At 43.0% G+C, this 21,077-nt stretch overlaps 1 protein-coding gene across 1 annotated transcript in view; it reads left to right on the plus strand.

Moving 5' to 3' along the window:
• The window catches only part of LOC145394076 (transmembrane protein 209), a 478,224-nt gene that overhangs the window by 434,745 nt on the left and 22,402 nt on the right, over positions 1-21,077 (plus strand). Inside the window, exon 11 of the mRNA XM_080268043.1 lies at positions 1,679-1,831. Within this exon, the coding sequence (XP_080124169.1) occupies positions 1,679-1,831 (153 nt within the window). The remainder of the gene's footprint in view (positions 1-1,678; positions 1,832-21,077) is intronic.

Raw genomic sequence — 21,077 nt, forward strand, 5'->3', positions numbered from 1 at the left:
TGGTTCACTGCAGGGATGGTTTCATGCTGGTAGTCGATAGTTCTGCTCGGCCAGACAGACAGGTTGATCAACAATATAACCCTACTTAAGTCTGGAACCAACATGCCTAAAGATCACATGCACCCAAACCACTACAATATTATTACTGTAAACCGTTGCATGCAGAACGGTTATTAAGGCTTAAACATAGTGCATTAATAATACAGTATTGTTAGTCACACACAGGCTCCTGCCAAGTGATTACAGTAACTGTCTGAGTACTGTTGTTAGATTTTGTTCTCATATGGATGTGTAGTGCATCACTGAATGCGAGGCATGAAGAGTTGAGAGGAAGGATGGAACCGGAGTATATTGATGCTGTGATGAGGAGGGGCAGATTGAGATAGCTTGGGCATGTGGAGAGAATGGAGGATGACATTTGGGTGCAGAAAGTGAGAAGTGTGAACATCAAGGGTAGGGTTGCGAGAGCAAGACCTTTTTTGAAAAAGATGTGGAATGAGGTCCTAGTATGTGACCTCAGGGGTAAGGGACTGAATAAGGAGGGTGCCAAAGATTGGGCAGCATGGAAAGCCATCATTAGGTGACCAAGGCCAATGCACGCAAGCATTATATACCATACAATCTGATACAAGCTCAAAACATTTATCATTCATAATTTTGATGCACCAATCATACTGATAACTATCAGTATAGGGAAGCAGCACTTTGAGGTGGAATGATGCAGTCATGTTGTTAATAAGGTTGGCTGTTGTTGTGGGCTGTTTCCACCAAGTGAACAGGTGATCATTAATGTAATGTTGCTTATCATACATATCAGTGAGGTTTTGTCATTTTAGAGCTCAAAAAATGTAAGTAGTTTTTCTGGATAGCAGTGAAAAGATCATACAGATGATATTGTCAATAAAAGTAAGCAAAACTTTGAACCATGGTGATACATTCCTATCAGCCAATTGTTATTGTTGAATGACTGTTCACACATTTCAGCCAATTTTTATCATGTTCAATTGAGCTCAGATAAATGTGAGCTGTCATTCAGAACTGTAGTGCACAGACAATTTATAAGATAATTTTGGTGCACTTTGGGTTGAAATTGATGATTATTTTGGTGCAGAGCTATAGTATTCCCACTGATTGTAATGTTTCCCTGGCACGGTGATTGTTAAACTTAGAGCCAGCCATTCATATGCCAAGAAAGGATTTTAAGGTTGTTTAAGTGAAATAGTACTGTATATACAGGAGGTGCCTGTACTTGTGACTGAAAGATATTGTAAATTAACTGATTGCTGTTGTGGAGAATGCGAGAGGGAACCTTCAGGTTGTTTCACGTATGTAATTGAGTGGCTCATCTGACAACTTACAAACATCCCTCATAAAGAAAAATGTACAAATGGGTTGGCCTGTGAGGTGGAAACAGGATCCCAGGAGCATGAATGTGTGAATTATTGTGTGGCCCATTTCATAAGGCATGGCGTTGATAGTTCACTAACTTTTGTACATAAGTATCTTCGTTGATTGTTGTGGATGGTACCTCACTCCATCTTGAGGTGGGAGAAAAGGGTCGGGATGATGAGGGTAGGATTTTTAATGCAATAACACATGAAATGATAACCAAGTACAAGTAGCAATGCTTAACTATACCTTTATCTGAATTCCTTTTCAAGTTCATATGTCCCTTCAGATCCTGCTTCACCTGTTTGCTGTTTATATGGACCGGCAGCTGCCCCCGGATATCCAGCAGCCAGAAGGGCGTCGTTTTTCCAGCCGATATCTCATTAAAGCACCTGAAAAGCCACCCAAACCCACTCCACGACCCCTCCTTTACCTCACACAGGTATGATAGTCACCCAAGCTTTCGTGTATTAGATTTTTTTTTTTTTTATGTGTTTGACTTGGGCATAGGCTTCACAGCGTGCTATCAAGGCCCAGCAGTCCTCCTATGTACCATACACCTCTACATGTCACCACTTCGGCGCTAACACCCACCGTCCATATTGAACACATGCTAAGGGTGTCTCATACAGGACTGGTGTATTGGTATTAGAGGGGGGGGTATTTTTACGACATGTCGGTGGGTCTTCTGGTAGATCGGTAAAGCCTGATTTAATGAAATTCAAATCCTTAAACTGTTCCCTGCCCCAGTGGGGATTTGAACCTGGGTCCATTAGAACGGCAGGCCACCTCTCTACCGATTGAGCCACGCCTCCCCCCATCCATCTTGATACCATTGACCTTTCTTCTTTCACTCTTTCATCTTTTATTCCTCAGTCCACATTATATTGCAAGCTTAATTTAATTTTATTTAATTGTAGTAAATGGGAGCACTCACCATCCACTCATTCGATGTTGTGCTGCTCTCGGGGACTGCCATTTCCTCTCTTCCTTCCATCTTTTGTTCCTTCCTCTTCTGTCTTTCTTTCCTTCTTTCTTTCCTCTTCTCTCTTTCAATGGGTGACTCTGCACTGAGTGACAAGCCAAATGGTTTCCTGTAGACCTGGTGGTTTAGTGGGTAATTAAGGCACTCCAATTGGACAGAGCCTGGGCAGGTTTATATCCAAAGGATGATTGGTGTTTATTACTCACATAATGCCACTCAGGGATGAGTGAGGCTGGTCACCCTCATTATAAATGTCAGGACCAGTTTGCCTAGCCCCGGGTTCCTACGCTTCTCATGGGGCAACGTAGGATTGGATGATGCATTGATGGATGAACAAATTTAGTAAATAATATGTGTACTAATAAGTAAAAATATCATAATTATGAATGTTTTCCCTCATTTTATGGTCTTAATGTTTATTCCTGTATGGATTTTTTTTTTTTTTTTTTTTTTTTTTTTTTACTATTGGTGGTCTGATTCGTGGGAAAGAGTGAAGAAGTATGCTGATTTTAGTCTGTTTCAAGGTAATGGGTGCTCCTGTGTGTTTATAGACTGAAGTGTCCTGGCCAAGATTCAGTATGACCCGAGATCAGCATCTCAAATGAAGGAATTAGTGTGAAGGGAAGGGAAGGGAAGGTTTTACATCCAGATATTCACCACAAGAAAACGTCATATGTTGTTGAAATGCATGTGCAAAACAAGGAATATGTATAGTGAACAAATTTAGTACATACCAGTAATATACTTATGTCTATCTATCTGTCTGTTGCCAGACGCCTCAATCCCGTTTGGGGTGGCCACAAACAAATTGCCTCCACGTTGCCCTGTCCCCCGCCATTTCACTGCCCTGGTCCCAACTCACCCCCCCCCTCTCTCATATACCTCTCCACCCCATCCCTCCATCTCATCCTCGGCCTCCCCCTCCATCTTCCCCCCTCCACCTCACTCACATACACTCTCTTCGTCAGTATTTCATCCTCCATCCTCTCCACATGGCTTAACCACCTCAGTGTGTTCCTCATAATGCTTCCTATCACATCCACATCCACACCCTAACGCTTCTTTATATCCTCATTCGTCAGCCTGTCTCTCCATGTGACTCCACAGGCTCCTCTTAAATAACTCATTTCCACCGCTCTCACTCTTGACTTGTGTCCTTCCAACAACATCCAAGCTTCACTTCCATACGTTAGAGTTGGTATCACAATACTGTCATGTAGTAACTTTTTCACATCCATGCTCACTTCCCTGTTTCTTATCACTGCTTTCAAAGAACCAGCAACCTTTCTTCCCTGCTGTACCCTTTCAAGCACTTCACCCTCCAAACCTCCATCCTTACTGATCACACTACCCAAGTACTTAAACACACTCACATTTTCCAATTCCTCACCATCCAACCTCGCTGTACATTCACTGACTTCACCTCTTTCAAAGACCATCACTTTACTCTTCCCTACATTCACCTTTAGATTCTGTTTCTTACACACTCTCCCAAACTCATCCACCAAGCCTTGCAGCTTCCCTTCATCTTCACTCAACAACACAGTATCATCTGCAAACAACAGTACAGGGAGTTTCCAAACACTATCCTCTCTCACCAGGGCCACATCAACATCCACTACCCTACCTTGTACCTCTTTTATTACCCCATCCATGTACAGATTGAACAACCATGGAGACATGACACATGCCTGTTTCAACCCAACCTACAAAGAGAAAAATTCACTTAGTTCACCATCCACACGCACTGCTGCCTTAGCACCATCATACATACTCTTCACGGCATTCAACAACTTCCCATCTACTTCATATATTCTTAATACTTTCCACAATCCTTGTCTATCCACCCTGTCATATGCTTTCTCCAAATCCATGAAAGCCACATACAACTTCATTCCCTTCTCTAGAAACTTTTCCACTAAAGATCTAAGAATGAATATCTGATCTACACAACCTCTTCCCTTCTCCCTGTTCTTCTCCAACTAATTCCTCTGTTCTTTCTCTAACTCTGTCAATAAGTATCCTACCATATACTTTTCCTATTATACTAAGAAGACAAATGCCCCTATGATTACCACACACTCTTTTGTGTGAACATTATGTACTCATAAATAAAATGATCATAATTATGAATGTCTTCCCTCTCTTTTATGTTTCTTCCCCACTTTTTATGTTTATCATGTTTATTTCTCCCCTCTCTTCCTAGTCAAAAGCAAACATTGATAAGCAGTCACTGTCTTGGAAACACACATTCTTTCTTTTCTTGACTTTCTTGCTATCTTATTCTTACACTAACACTTGAGGGGAACAAAAGACTGACACGTATTTATGACTGAGTCACTGTTTGAGTGGTTTAGAGGCTAGAGTAGGTCTGTGTGAACATCTCCCATATCTTCGTTCCCTTCCCAAAATTGTTCACAGTATTTTACATTGCACTGCATTGACACCAATGGCCATTCTCCGATAAAACGTCGTTTGATGCCAGTGGCCATGAAAAGATTAGATTGAGACATGGCATTAATAGGTCAATATGAGATGGCTTCAGTGACTTGTGATATGGCATAAAATTTTTACCCAGATATTTGACATGATTGAAACACACAGTAGTCAGTGACTTATTTACTGTTCCAGCTTCGGCTGTGCTTCATATTATTATTTTATGGCAGTTTGAATAGTATTTTAACCCCATTGTGGCTGTAGGTCCAGAATTTTATATGTGCCCTTGGGCGACGCTGGGGCAATTTTCTGAAGTTTCGAAAATTGATATTTTTTTTCCTTGCTATATTGAAGAGGAAGTTCAAATGCACCTAACAGTGCAAATCCCAGCTTCCTAGACCCATACTGTGGCTTGCAATGGAGCGTGGAATTTGCAGAAATGTCGGCAACGGATATCTGCCGCAGTGGTGTATTGCCATGCTGCAACATCGCACATGTGGTTATCATTTTTTTTAATCCCACAAAACAATGTGAATGGTGCTGAAATGTTGCGCATATATTAGATATGATGATATCGAATGATTTCAGTTCATAATGTCAGGATTGACTGGAAAAAAAAATATTATTTCACATTTTTTATATAAAATATGTTCATGGTAGTTTTGAGTTATTTTGCATGTTAGCATTGTGAATACGGTTGGAAGAGGGAGTGAAAGGGTTGAATATTCAGTCCTAAGTGAAATAATTGCCGGTCCTCCAAGGGTAGGCTCTCCCACGGGGGATGAAAGTGGAGGGTCGGGTGGATTAGCAGCTGGTCAGCTCCAATTAGAGGTACGGGAGTGGAGACGTTTTTAGCTGCTCCCACACCACCTACATGGCTGAAATAGAATCGTAATGCAGATTCAGAACTATGAATAAGTCAGATTATTAGGAATAAAGAGACAAAGCAGAAATAAATACGTATACAGACGGGAAAATTTTTTTTTCTCATAATAACACATTTACGTTTCTGTATCATTTCTCCTTGTTATTTTCACAGTATACAAGCATACCCTGGTTTATTGATATAATTGGATAGGTAAAACCCCATTGTTAGGCGGGGTATCTTATGTCAGGGTACTTTTAACATGTAATGTCGAGCGTTTACCAGCCGTGGGTTTCCCCCCAAACCAAGCCCATAACCCACCCAAATGAGCCCAAAAACAAGTTTGAAGCCAATCTAAATGGCCTAACAGCTGTCAAGGAAGCTAACCTAAGCCTAACATCCGTAAAGAACTCACTATAACTAACAAATAAAATCTGAAAATTGTCATACATACGTCTGGATAAAATCAAGCTTAGTAAACTGTACCTCAGAATGACAATGTTCACCCCACCTATGGCTAAAACACATTAATCTGAGTCTAAAAACAGTTTATAAATCAACCTAACACACAATATTAGTCTAAAATATCATCAAAATCGGTGAAAAAAAATAAAAAACCATCGTTAAACCAGGGTTTGGCCATCGTTAGGCAAGATATTGTGGTATTTCTACCCCCATCGTTAAGCTGGGGTATCGCGTCTATGGGTATCGTATATCGAGGCATTACTGTATGTTGCTGTTTGTGTGTTATGATTGTGGGAAAGTATGATATTTTCTGCCTGGGTAGGAAAAAAGGGTAAAGCTGTATGTTTGCGTACACTTCACACGGTCAGAATGTGATAAACTCGGAATATCACACGGTAGCTGTGTGCGATATTATACTCATGTCTTATGTGCAATTATATTGCTTTCAGCGAGATTCTGCAATGATTGCAAGTAGTTCAAATTCATAAACAGGTAAAAAATATCTGGATAACAATACAGGAACAAACATTGATGCTGGCAAGGCTGGCAGGGTAGGGTGGAAGGGGCGAGCTGTTTGTTGGGGCAACCTTCACACAGTCAAAATACGATAAAATTGGCATAGCATGCTGTTGCCCAGTAAGATAGCATTTTCCATAGCCTATGCCTGTTCACCTATATTACAAACAAAATCTGCAATGATTACCACTCTATCTAGGGTAAAAAGATTGTAATAAGCATAGAAGGAAATACATGGGGCTGGCATCTGAGAAATAAAGAGCAGAATAATTACTCACCTCAAGTGCATGATGCAATGACAGGAGTCAGTGCAGGCAAACTTTTACCCATCTCTGCCCTCCCCTAGCAGGTCAAAAGTCAGTAGAGATAAGTCATTGCCTGGAAAACAGTACAAAAGTCACTTTTTTTTTTTTTTTTTTTTTTTTTTTTTTTTTTTTTTTTTACATGTTGGACTCTGGGCAAAGGCTTCAGGGTCTATTTCTTTGGAGCAGTGACGTATCCCAAGGCCCAGTAGTCCTCCTACACCTTCTCATATCACCACTTCGGCGTTAACACCCACCGTCCATATTCAGTACATGCTAGGGCTGTTTCTTACAGGACTTGTGTACTGGTATTAGCGGGGGTATTTTTACGACATGTCGGCAGTCATCTGGTAGATCAGGAAAGTCTGCTCTTAGGACATTCAAATCCTTAAACTGTTCACTGCCCCAGCTGGGATTCAATCTGGTCCATTTGGACTGCAGGCCGCCTCTCTGCCGATTCAGCCACATAATCTACTTTACACACTACTACCATCTTACACTTCTGTATCTTACTTTGTAACACTACACTAAGTAATATACACTATATACACTGCACTGCCCGTGAAGTGGTAGGAAGTGGTGAGGTGGTGCAGGTAGTGAGGTGGTGCGTGTGCTGGCAGGATGTGGTGGCGAGGCGGTGTAGGGTGAGTGTACCTGCACTCCAGCCTTCCGTTCCTCCCCCTCTTCTCCCTCAGTGAAGAGCCGCTTCACCACTGTCCGTCTCCTCTTCGATGGTGGTGGAGCTGTATGGCGAGATGGTGGTGGCATCTCCCCACTCTCTGAGGAGATGTTGCTGTCATCCTCCTCAATAGTAGGAGAGTGATACCATTCATCACCACTCTCGTCACTACTCCCCACCATATTCTTCACCTCCAGGTCGGACCCAATTCGGTCCTCAGCGCTCTACCCCTCCACAATGAAACAGTTCTGCCCTGATCTCAGGGCTGGTGAGCGGCCTACGGAGCCGGAGAGTGCGGTGCTGGGTGGGTTCAGGGCAGGGAGAGAGGCAGAACTCAGACGTCCACTCATCACGGAAGTGTGCAGTGTATTGACATGGGGTGTATGGGAATGTAGGGTAAGTCAGTCTCAAGACGTTCAGAACATTCATCCACTCCCTAAAAATTTTCACCATTTTTTATAGGCCGCGCTCAGATGACGGCTGTGGCCATTTATCGGCTAAATGTCGTTTTATACCGGCGGCCACAGAGGGGTTAAAGAGATGTCTTCATACTGAAGGAGAGACTGACATCTTCAGTTATCACCCATCCTGACTCGCATAATGTCATGAGTAACTGAATACATTTATTACCTTTGTTGGTAAACATAAGTATCAGAAATGCCAAGGGTAATGCCATTGTACAGATATAGAATAGTTTTGACATAGCCTTGTAGTAATACATGCCACCCAGCATATCAGTATATCTGCAACTCAACCTAACATTTGTATCTGTTTGGCTGTAGTCAAATTCATCACGTTAGCCTTTTCGCCATGATCGACACACTCTGGCTTGAACCCCCCAGTGTGAGCTTCTTGCAGTGACCATTTTCCCAAACTTTTTTTTTTTTTTTTTTTTTTTTAAATGCGTGGAAGAAGGAACCAAAGGCCATGAGCCTGCAGTAACAGTTCCCTCCAAGACAAAAACAAAATACAATAGAGAGCCAAATTCAAGGTCCGATCATTTTGAGATGCCTGGACACACTGCGTTTGAAAGACTGGAGATCATAGGCAGCAGGAAATCCAGACAGAGGGAGACAGTTCCAGAGCTGACCTGTTGCATAAGTGAAAGACTGGGAGTAACGGTTAACTCTTGCATTAGAGAGTTGGACAGAAAAGGGATGAGAGTTTGCTGCCAGACGGGTGCTATGCGCCCATCGTAGAGGTGGAGGAATGCAAGCAGACAGTTCAGAGAAGCAGTGACCATTAAAGTAGCGATAGAAAAGAGATAAAGATGCAACAGTGCAGCGAAGAGACAGAGGTTGAAGGGAGTCAGTAAGAGGAGGAGAGTTAATGAGACGAAAAGCCTTTGACTCCACCCTATTGAGAAGAGCTGTATGTGGGGAGCCTCCCCACACGAGAGTTGTACTCCACACAGGGGCGGATAAAACCCCTGTATAGAGTCAACAATTGTGCAGGGGTAAAGAAAGAGTGGAGTCGGCTTAGCACACCCATCTCTTGGAAGCAGATTTTACAAGAGATGTAATATGATCTTTCCAAGATAAGTCCTGAGTAAATGAAACCCCAAGCATGTTCAAGGATGATGCAGGATTAAGTTGAATATTATTAAACATTAGTGGGTATACCTGTGGAAGATTTTGTCGGGTTGATAGGTGTAAGAACTGAGTCTTAGATGCATTAAAGACAACCATATTATTTTTACCCCAGTCAGAGATACGAGCCAAGTCAGACATTAGGTGTGCCATAGCCTCATCCCTTGTTTGTTGAAGTAACTGTTGAGATGGACGTTGCGGGAACCGAATGGAAAGGTGAAGGGTGGAGTCATCAGCGTATGAGTGGATAGGGTTAGATGTACAGCTTAGAAGATCATTGATGAAAAAAAGGAAGAGAGTTGGTGATAGGACAGAGCCCTGAGGAACACCACTGTTGATAGATCTAGGAGAAGAACGATGGCCGTCTACAACAGCGGCTATACAACGACCAGAAAGGAAGCTAGCGATGAAGGCACAGATAGAAGGATAGAAACCGTAGGAGGGCAGTTTGGAAATTAAAGATTTATGCCAGACTCGATTGAAAGCCTTTGAGATGTCAAGTGCAGTGGCAAAGCTTTCGCCAAAGTCCCGAAAGGAGGATGACCAGGAGTCTGAAAGGTAGGTGAGAAGATCGCCAGTGGAGCGTCCCTGACGGAACCCATACTGACGATCGGAAAGAAGGTTGTGATAGGAAAGATGCCTTAAAATTTTTCTATTAAGAATTGACTCGAAAACTTTAGAAATACAGGACGTTAAAGCAATTGGACGATAGTTGGAGGGTTGGGAGTGGTCACCCTTCTTTGGGACTGGCTGAATGAGACCAAACTTCCAGCAAGAAGGAAAGGTACAAGTTGACAGACAAAGGCGAAAGAGTTTGCCTAGGCAGGGTGTAAGTACAGAAGCACAGTTCTTGAGAACAACAGGAGGGACCCCATCAGGCCCATATGCCTTGTTAGTACTGAGGCCAGTGATGGCAGAAAATACATCAACTGAAGAAATTTTAATGTCAGCCATGAGGAAGTCAGAGGGGGGAAGTAATGGAGGAACAGCACCAGAATCGTCTAAGGTGGAATTGGAGGAGAAAGTCTGTGCGAAGAGATCTGCTTTATCAGTAGAAGAAATAGCTACAGAACCATCAGAGTAGAAAAGAGGAGGGAAGGATGATGTGGTAAAGTTGTTAGAAAGATTTTTGGCAAGGTGCCAGAAGGAGCAGGAAGAATTCGAGTTGGAGAGTTGAGAGCGTTTACTATGGATGAAATTATTTTTAGTAGAGCGAAGAACAGACTTAGCACGATTCCGGGCAGAAACGTAAAGATGATGTGATTCAGGGGTGGCTTGGCTTCGGTACCTTTTGTAGGCCTTCTTGTTGCGGACAGCATTAGAACAAGCGTGATTAAACCAAGGCTTTCTTGCGTTAGTCAAAGGATATGAGAAAGGAATGTATGCTTCCATGCCCGAGAGAATAACCTCCGTAATGCGCAAGGCACACTCAGATGGCTCACGGCCATGGAAGCAATAATCATTCCAGGGAAAATCAAAGAAGTACTGCCTGAGGGCCTCCCAGTCCGCGGCTCCAAAATGCCACAGACGACGTTTCCCTGGAGGGTCCACAGGCCGTACCGGAGTGATAGGACAGGTTGAGGTAATAAGGTTGTGATCGGAGGAGCCCAACGGAGAGAAAAGATTAACAGAGTAAGCAGAAGGATTAGTTGTGAGGAAGAGGTCAAGTATGTTCGAGCTTTCTCCAAGGCGGTCAGGGTTACGGGTAGGGTGCTGTACAAGCTGCTCTAGGTCATTAAGGATAGAAAAGATGTAGGCTTGTTCACCAGGTGGATCAGTGAAAGGAGAGGAGAGCCAAAGGTGGTGGTGAACATTGAAATCTCCAAGAATGGAGATTTCAGAGAAAGGAGAAATGGACAGAATGTGTTCCATCGTAGAAGTAAGATAGTCGAAGAATTTTTGATAGTCAGTAGAATTAGGGGATAAGTAAACAGCACAGATATATTTAGTCAGAGAATGACAGGAAAGCCGAAGCCAGAGTGTGGAGAATTCAGAAGAATCAAGTTCAGGAACACGAGAGCAAGATAAGTCGTTGCTTATGTATACACAACAGCCACCTTTGGCTTTGAAATGAGATAGAGAAAGTAGGAGGATACAGAAAAGGGTTTGCTGTCAGTTGCCTCAGACAGCTGAGTCTCCGTTAGAAAAAGAAGGTGAGGTTTAGAGGAGGAGAGGTGGTGCTCAACAGAGCGAAAGTTAGATGAAAGGCCGCAAATGTTGCAGAAAGGAAGAAGAAGAGAGTCAGACAGTGGTTCCAGGCACCTCGAGTCGTCACCGGGAGAGGGGCAGATGGCGGGGGCATTTATGGTCCCCCCCCCTGGGGACTCCGAGGCTTGATGAATCGACGCCATTTTTGGTGAATTTTGAATAAGAAGTGTAGTGTGTACTGTGCATGTAGTTTGGTGAAGATAGTTAGAGAAATTTGTACTGGAGAGCATGCTGGCCTACTCTCTGTGTAACTGAGACACTGAAAAAGTTCAGCAAAGGGGAATGGTCAGGAACTAGTCCTGAGGGCTGATGAAACGGGAGCTCCAGCACTCCCTGTCATCAGCTTTCCATCCACCTCGGGAGTACTGCCCTGCTCAAATGGTGCTACAGTCTTTGTTGCTATTTTCATAATAAATTATCTTTATTTGTATCACTCAATATTATACTAACATCTGAATACGAGACAATACATAAACATGAAAAATATAAACCGGTGTACTGTATATGTATATTCAGGCAAGTAAAACAATAAATAAAAGTAATGCAGGGGTGTGAATAATACAAAAGAAATGATTGATAAGATTATGGTAGAGTGTGTGAGAAATAACTTCCATATGAGAGAGGGAGAGAGAGAGAGAGAGAGACTAAGTTGACTCTGACCATTTATCATCTATCCATAGCCCGATGCCTTAATCCCAAAAAGGGTGGCCGCAGGCAAAACGCCTCCAAGTCGCTCTGTCACCCACCATTTGATTACTCTTCCCCCAACTCACTCCCCCCTCCCTCATATACCTCTCAACTCCATCCCTCCACCTCATCCTCAGTCTTCCCCTCCCTCTCCCTCCCTCCACCTCACCTACATACACCCTCTTCGTCAGTCTTTCATTCTCCATTCTCTCCACACGTCCAAACCACCTCAGTGTATTTCTCCTAATCTTCTCAACCACATCCACATCCATCCCACAATGTTCCTTCACTTCTTCATTCATCAACCTGTCTCTCCATGTCACTACACATGCTCCTCTCAAGTAACTCATTTCCACTGCCCTCACTCTTGTCTTGTTCCCCTCTAGCAAGGTCCATGCCTCGCTTCCCTACGTCAGGGTAGGGATCACAATACCACCATGCAGTGACTTCTTCCATACTCACCTCCCTATTGCTCATCACTGCTTTCAGTGAACCAACAACCTTCCTTTCCTGCTGTACCCTTTCAAGCACTTCATCCCCAAAAGTTCCATCCTTACTCATCACACTATCCAAGTACTTGAATACACTCACATTCTCCATATCCTCACCATCCAACCTCACTGTGTATTCTATGACTTCATTCCTCTCAAACACCATAACTTTACTCTTGTTGACATTAACTTTCAGTTTCCTCTTCCTACACACTGTCCCAGATTCATTCACCAAACCTTGCAACTCCCATTCATGTTCACTCAACACTACTGTATCATCAGCAGACAGCAACAACGGGCTCTTCCACATCTTACCCTCATTCATCAGAGCCACCCCTACATCCACTGCCTTACCTTGCACCTCCTTTACAATCCCATCCATGTATATATTAAACAGCTATGGAGACTCATCACACAACCCTGTTTCAGTCCCACATTGAGATCAAAGAACTCACTCAGCTAACCATCTACTCGCACTGTAGCCCTAGCTCCTTCGTACATATTCTTCACAGCACTCAACAATTTCCCCTCCACTCCATTTATTCTTAATACCTTCCACATACCTTGCCTATCTATTCTGTCATAAGCTTTCTCCAAGTCCATGAAGGCAGCATACACTTTCTTTCCCTTCTCTAGATATTTCTCCACTAATCATCTTAGAACAAATATCTGATGTACTCACCCTTTTCCCTTCCGAAATCCCCCTTGTTCTTCTCCAACTAGCTCCTCTGTTATGCCTAACCCTATCAGTGAGTATTCTACCATATATTTTTCCAGTCACACTAAGAAGGCAAATACCCCTATCGTTACCACATACTTCTCTATCCTCTTTTCCTTTGTACAGAGGAACAGTTATACCTGATTTCAGTCCTTCGGAACCCTTCCCTCTTCCCAGGCCAATCTACACAACTTCCATATCAACTCCACTACATTCTCACCCCCATGCTTCAGCATTTCACCACACACTTCATCAATTCCCGGGGTCTTTCCCATCTTGATCTTTTTCATTGCTTCCGCTACTTCTGCCCTACTGATCTCTTCCTCCCTCCTCTCATCTCTTTTATCCCAGCCATTCCCCAACTATGGTCGTACCATTCTAAAGTGGCGGTTTGGGTGGGGCACGAACCTCTGTACAGTGTTGCCACGTTTTCCATACTCGCAATGCCTCCCCCCCTCTCTCTCTCTCTCTCTCTCTCTCTCTCTCTCTCCTGGGGGGATGTGCATCACCCTAGGGAATTTTGTTTCTTTTATGTCTTATAAACTTGTGCTTTCATTTCTTTATTTTGTTTTTTATTATATTATTGTTTTACATATGACGCCAGATGACCTCGATGTTACGGCGCTTTTTCATTCAGTCATTCTCGCCCTCCTTCCTTCCCTCCCTTCATCTTTCCCTCAGCTTGACAATGCACTCTACACTGCCCCTGGCCTGCCTTCTCTCTCTCTCTCTCTCTCTCTCTCTCTCTCCTGGGGGAGATGTGCGTCAATTTTGTTTCTTTTATGAGTGACTTATAAACTTGTGCTTTCATTTCTTTATTTTGTTTTTATTATATCTAATTATGTTTAAAAATATTGTTTTACATATGGCGCCAGATGACCTCGCTGTTGTGGCGCCATGATTTGTTTTCATTCAGTCACTCTCTCCCTCCTTCCTTCCCTCTTTTCCTCCATCTCTCACTCAGCTGCACTCAACACTGCCCCTGGTCTGCCTCCCCCCCCCCTCTCTCTCTCTCGTCTGTGGTATTTTAGGATACATTTTGGTTATTTTCTTTTACGTTATAATGTACATATTGTAAATTTGACTTTATTTCCACACCACCCAGGAGGTTAAAGTCTTGGCGCGTTTTTTTTAAGAGGTGTCCCCAGACAGGCCTATTAATCCTCTATCCCTCACAGATGACCAGGTCGGACTGGGTGTGTGTGTGTTGCCGCTCACGAGGGTTTAATGTATATATTTTTTTTACTAAGAAACTGGCATATATTTGCTTATATTCCTGCACATTATCTTATAATCATAATTGTGACATTATTACCAACCCCAGAAAGACGGTAACAGCCAATAAAAGTGACTACTTTTTTTTAAGCAACACTGTAAAATAATTATGCCACGTTTCTGTATTGCCGTATAAATATTTTACGCATAATCAGTTTACCGTTCTTTCATATATTATAATACACACGTTACCAGTATATTCTTATGTGTTTATCTTATTGTGATGCCTATTACATATATCAGAGCCGTTCACATAGCGGGTATGGAACACGTGGCACCACTGTACAGAGGTTCGTGCCCCACCCAAACCGCCACTTAAGATTGGTACCACCATACTTATACTTGCATTGCTCTCACTCTCAGCATTCAACAAATCCTCAAAGTGCTCCTTCCATCTCCTCAATTTTTCTCTCTTCTCCACCAGCAATCTGTTATTCCTATCTTTCACTCCCCTACTATTTCCTCTTTCACACTGCCTTACTTTCTTTACCTCCTTCCAAAACAATTTCTTACTCTCTCTCCATTTCACACTCAGATTCCTCCAAAACTCTTCATCCACTTTCTTCTTACTCTCCTTCACCAATCTTTTCACCTCCTTTCTCCTGCTCACATATACCTCTCTCTTCTCTCTCTCATCTTCTCCCCTACCTCTGCTCACTAGCCATCCACTATATGTCTTCTTCTTTTGTTCCACAGCTCGTTTCACCTCATCATTCCACCATGCTGTCCCTTGCACACCCCTGCATCTCCTCATCACTCCACAGACCACCTTACACGCTGTGCCTATCTCTCCCATGAATATCTTACACATGTCTTCCACCCCTTCCATCTGCTCTAACTCATACCTTCCCAATCTTTTTTCCACTATGCTCTTATACTCTGCCATTTTCTCACTATCTTGCAACTCCTGTCTTTCCCTTCGTCTCTTCACCCATTTTCTTTGCAGCCTTACCTTAGCCATCACTAAGTCATGGTCCGGGATTCCATTCCCCCACCCTCTCCACACTCTTGCATCCAACACGTGTCATTTCATTCGCTCATCCACACGCACGTAGTCTATCATTGCCTTTCGTTCAACAAGTTCACCATCAATCCTCCTCATGACTTTGACCAGCAACGACTTAATGACGATGAAATGATATAATGGACATGCATTGTATGGGTTTTTTTATATACCTAGCCAAAAACATAATTCATTGTACTCACCAATAAATTGGAATCTTCCTTTCATAACTCAGAAATCCCAGAACCCACTGTTCTCTGCCTTTTAATTTGTCCATTCACAAAGTTTCTTCACTATCTTATCAAAAATAAGCTTGAATGCATCATTTGCAGAGTTTAGACTGAAATTTCACTGGTGCCTTCAGGTGCCATATTTGGTCTCATCATTGAAAATTTTGCAAAGTAACATCCACCCTCCCTCCACTTCCATCTTCTCACTAACCCTAAACTCATTATTATTGAGGGCTTCATCAGAGGAGTCGTCACTCATGGAGTCATCAATCGATGGTTGGTAATCCTCATCATTTAATGTATCATGTTGAATACCAATATTTATTTGTGTTGGTAATTCAGTCTGGGTTTGTGACCAAGGGGTAGTCCACAAGCATAATTATCTCCCACCATGACTATACAGACACTGAAACTTTCTCCCCCACTGCCCACCACCCCTGCAGGCATTAGTTAATTGATTTTAATTGGTGGATCGAAAAAGTGGGCACAGTATACAGTAAGACAAGGAGCTAGGAAGCTTTAGACAGCTCTTTGCTATCCTCAAAGTAAAGTGTTAGAGTATGTCACCTTGGTAAAGGGCTTAATAGATTGGTGAGTGTCATACAACTTCATATTCATTCATATATTTCATACTGACCTTCCTTGAGTTTTGAAAGTTGGCTGAGATAGGTAGCAAGATTACTTTGCACCAGGCTGACTGGTGTAGAAAACAGTATACAGTAGTAAGAAATTCACAGTGTTTCATAATGCTGTTTCCCAGATGAATTGATTAACCAAACGGGCAAAAATAAAGATGGCAGGTACAAGGTTCTGTCCAGAATTTTCTAGACTTATACCATATAAAACTGAAAACTCACCATAGCTCCTATTGGCTGCCATCACCCACAAGTAGTTCCCTTGCATGCTGATACACCGCCCCAGCGCTTCCTCCATTGCTGGAATGCCCCCTGGACATCCGTTTAGGTGAGAGTGTTGAGCTTCACCAGCTATTCCATCTGGATGTCCACATTGGTATCAAAATGATGCCTTTTCAGTTTGATCTTCATTTTTGGGAACAGAAAGAAGTCATAAGGAGCCAAATCCGGCAAGTAAGGAGGATGGGGGACTATAGCCATGTTGTTCTTGGCCAAAACTACTGGGTGTTGAGTGCATTGTGAGCTAGGGTGTTGTCATGTTGAAGCAGTCAGTTGTACTCACCAAAGGCCAGGGTGTCACCTTCTCACATCTTCACACAGTCACCGCAAAACATCACAGTGGTAGTTGGAATTGCCTGTTTGGCCAGCTGGGATGAATTCTTTGTGCACAGTCCTCATGACGTCTAAGAAAATGATCAGCATGCTCTTAACATTGCTTTTCACCTGTCTGGTCTTTTTGGGTCTTGGTGAGGCTGTCTGACAAAGAGATTGCTCACCGAACGTTTGTCAAATCATTGCCAGGGTCTGTGTTTCATTTTTCCCGAGATTTGCACAAAATTTAATGCAAATTTGCTGTTCCTTTTTTATATCCATCTTGAAAATTGCCATATGACATGAGCACGGCAGCAGATAAATGAACATCACTAATCCCCACGTCCACCTAGCTGTGTGCTGCATGGCACACTGACTTACAGTGCATGTTAGTACTGCCACCTAGAGGCTCATTGTGCTACTACAGCTCGTTTAGGAGTCATGATCCCAGTCTGGAAAATTTTGGATAGCATGTCGTATGTTTGGTGTTACAGGGAATGAAAGTTTAGATGTACTTCTAGACAGAGACAGAACAGTGTTTGATTAGATTAAAGATAAGCCTATCTGAGGTAGTGTGAAGACACTTAGAAATGAAGGAGGTAGGGGGTAAGACAGAGGTAAAGAAAGTGAAGAATATTAGAAATTTATATGCATATAAATATGGTGTGAGTGTTACCAGATCATTTATGGCACAGGAAACCCACAATATAGGCGGGTCCCAAACTTACGAGCTAATTGGGAGCAAGGATTTTGCTTGTTAGCCAAATTTTCATTAAATGAAGTGAAGAACTTATGGGAAAAATAGGGTTAGGGGCTCGGCCTCTGAGCAACCTCCCCCCAGACCACCACAACTGACTTTCTGATCATTTTAAGCTGGAATAAAGGGTTAATACAAGAGTAATAAACCTGAAATATAAAAACAACATTAATATAAGTAGAATAACATAAATTATAGGTAAAATAGGGATGGGGTGAACAACCAGCCAAGTAACCTCCACCAGCCACCAACACCTGTGACAATTTTAAGCAGGAATAAAGAGTTAAGACACATGAAATACAAACACCCTCGTCTCGGTACTCGTAAGTTGCAGTGGTGCAAATTCCAAGACCTCGTATTAGCGAATTCTCAGTAAGCAATTGCTCTTTAACTGGGACTTGCCTATGTATATACAGTAAGTCCTCGTATTTGGACGCATTTTACTTTGACGCCTCGGTTTTTGTGCAGGAAAAAAAGTTTCTGAGTTGTCTCACAGTTCGCGAATTTCCCCACAGTTTGATGCTCCCAGCCGGCAGCCTACACTCAGCAGACGATGCGTACCAATGCACAGTCTAGGCACTGTCCATTTTTCTATGCAACAGTTTTCCATGATCTTTATACAGCAGGTCCAGCGGGGCAGTAGACACACATGAGTTTGTTATTGTTTATGATCGTAACGTACGACCTTCAGCCGTGTCATGAATACACAGCAGGTCCAGCTGGGCAGTAGACACACGTGAGTTATTTATTGTTTGTGATCATAACTTAAGATCTTCAGCCGTGTCGTGCTGCTATTTCTTAACAAAGAATTGTTACATTTTTCTTGTAACACTATTTATTTTTGTTTTGATGGACAGATACCTGAAATGGATGTAAAATAAACCTTATCGATATTTAACCCCTAAAAGTAATCCCTCCAATATCTGACGTAATAGAGCCATAGGCAGGTCCGGATAGTGGTCCTGTCCGGATATTGGGCCCCAGCTTATGGACTTGTACTTATGGACCCTAACTCAGAAAAACACCTATACAACTCCTCTGGACATGCATTGCACCTATTTAAGACCCAAATCACACCAATAAGGGACATAAAAGACTGAAATAAATGCAAAAGAACCATAAAATGAGGTTTTAGAGGTGACTTTATACAATATTAAACATTCTGGGTACTTACAAGTCCCTTGCTCCTGGACTGGTTTGAACTGCCAGTTTGCAGTCCACAATTAATCCTCTGCACTGTAAATTCTAATTTCTTAACACTGTACAACACTGTAATTTCCTGTGTGTTCTAGTGGCAAGGTATTGCAGTTTATTCACTGTTTATTCACAAAAAACAAGCACCTGTGGCTTGCACTGCTATGAGCATCTGCTCTCGATCGGAGTTAGACTGTGACTGTTGATGATGGCGGGGTAACAGAGTTGCCAGATCGCAATGGCCACATTACCAATCTCCTCAACTTTCATTACCAAATTTAACTTTTCATTACCAAATTTGTAAAGCTAGCATTTATTCTTCACTAATTATATATACAAGTGGAAATACATGTAATCACTTTCCTTATAATGAACACCATGTTGATTATTTTCACACTATGTAGGGTAGCAGATTAATCAGAGAGAGCAAACAATCCACCATCTCCATCCTGTGTATCCTCATACATGTGAAAATCCATTTGGTAATGCATTATTCTGATTCATTACAAAACGAATTTTTCATTACCAAATTGGCCCACACTTGGTAATGAAAAATACCAAATGGCAATCCTGACAGGGGAGGGGGGAGCGGGAGGAAGGAAGGGGTGAAGAGACCATGGTGTAACAGCTGTTAGGCGCCAGGCGGGAATTTCAAATTACGGGAGGGAAAAAAGTAAGATTTTTTTCTAATTTTTTGCGGTTTTTGGCCCATTTTGGGAATATTGGATCCCAGGACGATTATGTCCGGTTAGTGGGGATGTTCTGATATTGGGGATTCGGATATTAGAGGGATTACTGTACTAATCTCATCAATCGGGCTTTTTGCACAATTTCTTAAAAGGACGAGCAACACCGATCGTGCAACATCCACAAAAAACTGCCAGCAGCTGGCTCCACCCTAACTGGGATGCAGATGGCTTCTAACCAATCAGAACTAAGTGTTGGACACACTGGAGGGGGGGACCCAGGCCCCACTACCTTGTTGCTACCCTACTTCCGACCGCTCTTACCACCACCACCATCACCTCTCCCACACCCTCCTCATGCATCCCCCCCCTCCCATGTGCATCCCCCCATGACTGGGGGAGGGTATTTCCGCCTTAATCTTCTTCCATGTCCCTGTACTCCACTGGGGCCCTTCTTTTGTGTCTTGTGGTGGTCTCCTCCCATCCCTCCATCCCCTTACTTCCCCTCCTGGCCTTTCCACCTCCCACCACCACCCCCCAACCCCCCACCCCAACCCCCTACCCTCACCCCCACCCCCTAGCACACAGTATCTTTACCTTCCCAGCCTCGAATATTGCGAATTTTTTACGCTTTATGGCACGTGTCGTTGTATCATTACCTGTAATTTATTCGTGTCTTTGCATACAGATATGCACGCTACAATTATTTTAGTTGTCTTTACTCGAAACCCACTTGAAAAAGAAATTTTATTAATATGCCTACGCATGCAAACATGTTGGAGCCTTCAAAAACGAAAAGAAGCGAAACGAAAACTAGCTAGATTTGACAGCTCGGAGGGGAGGGGAGGGGAGGAGGGAGGGGAAAGGAGGGAGGGGAGATTAGGTGGGGGGGGGAAGGGAAGGGAAGGGGAGGGAGGGGACTGGAGGTATGGGGAGGGGAGGATAATTTTTACTATTTATCATATTTTTATTAGGGGGTCCATGACCATTTTCCCTAGCTAGATTTGACAGTTCAGTGGGGAGGGGAGGGGGGAGGGGAAGTTAGGCAAGAGGAGGGGAGGGAGGGGATTGGAGGTATGGGGAGGGGAGAGGAGGGGAGGATAATTTTTATTATTTATCATATTTATTGGGGAGGGTGTGTCACCATTTTATATTTTCTAAGCCCATTACAGTGGTTTATAACATCTATACACACCAAAAAAAAATTGACTTTGGTGATTTTTGTACGTATTTTTGTGAAGAAAACAGGTGTGAGCGGGGTATTTTCTTTCTCGCCGGGGCCGTGACGGGTAACTATTATCAACTTGGACGGGCCATAGCTCGGTAACTATTGGGTCTAGGAGGGTGGGGTTTGCGTTTTCAGGTGTGTAAATTGA

The sequence above is a fragment of the Coenobita brevimanus genome, chromosome 26 (genome assembly GCF_032717465.1).
Source record: "Coenobita brevimanus isolate Jiangsu-jjx chromosome 26, ASM3271746v2, whole genome shotgun sequence".
Classification (NCBI taxonomy): domain Eukaryota; kingdom Metazoa; phylum Arthropoda; class Malacostraca; order Decapoda; family Coenobitidae; genus Coenobita; species Coenobita brevimanus.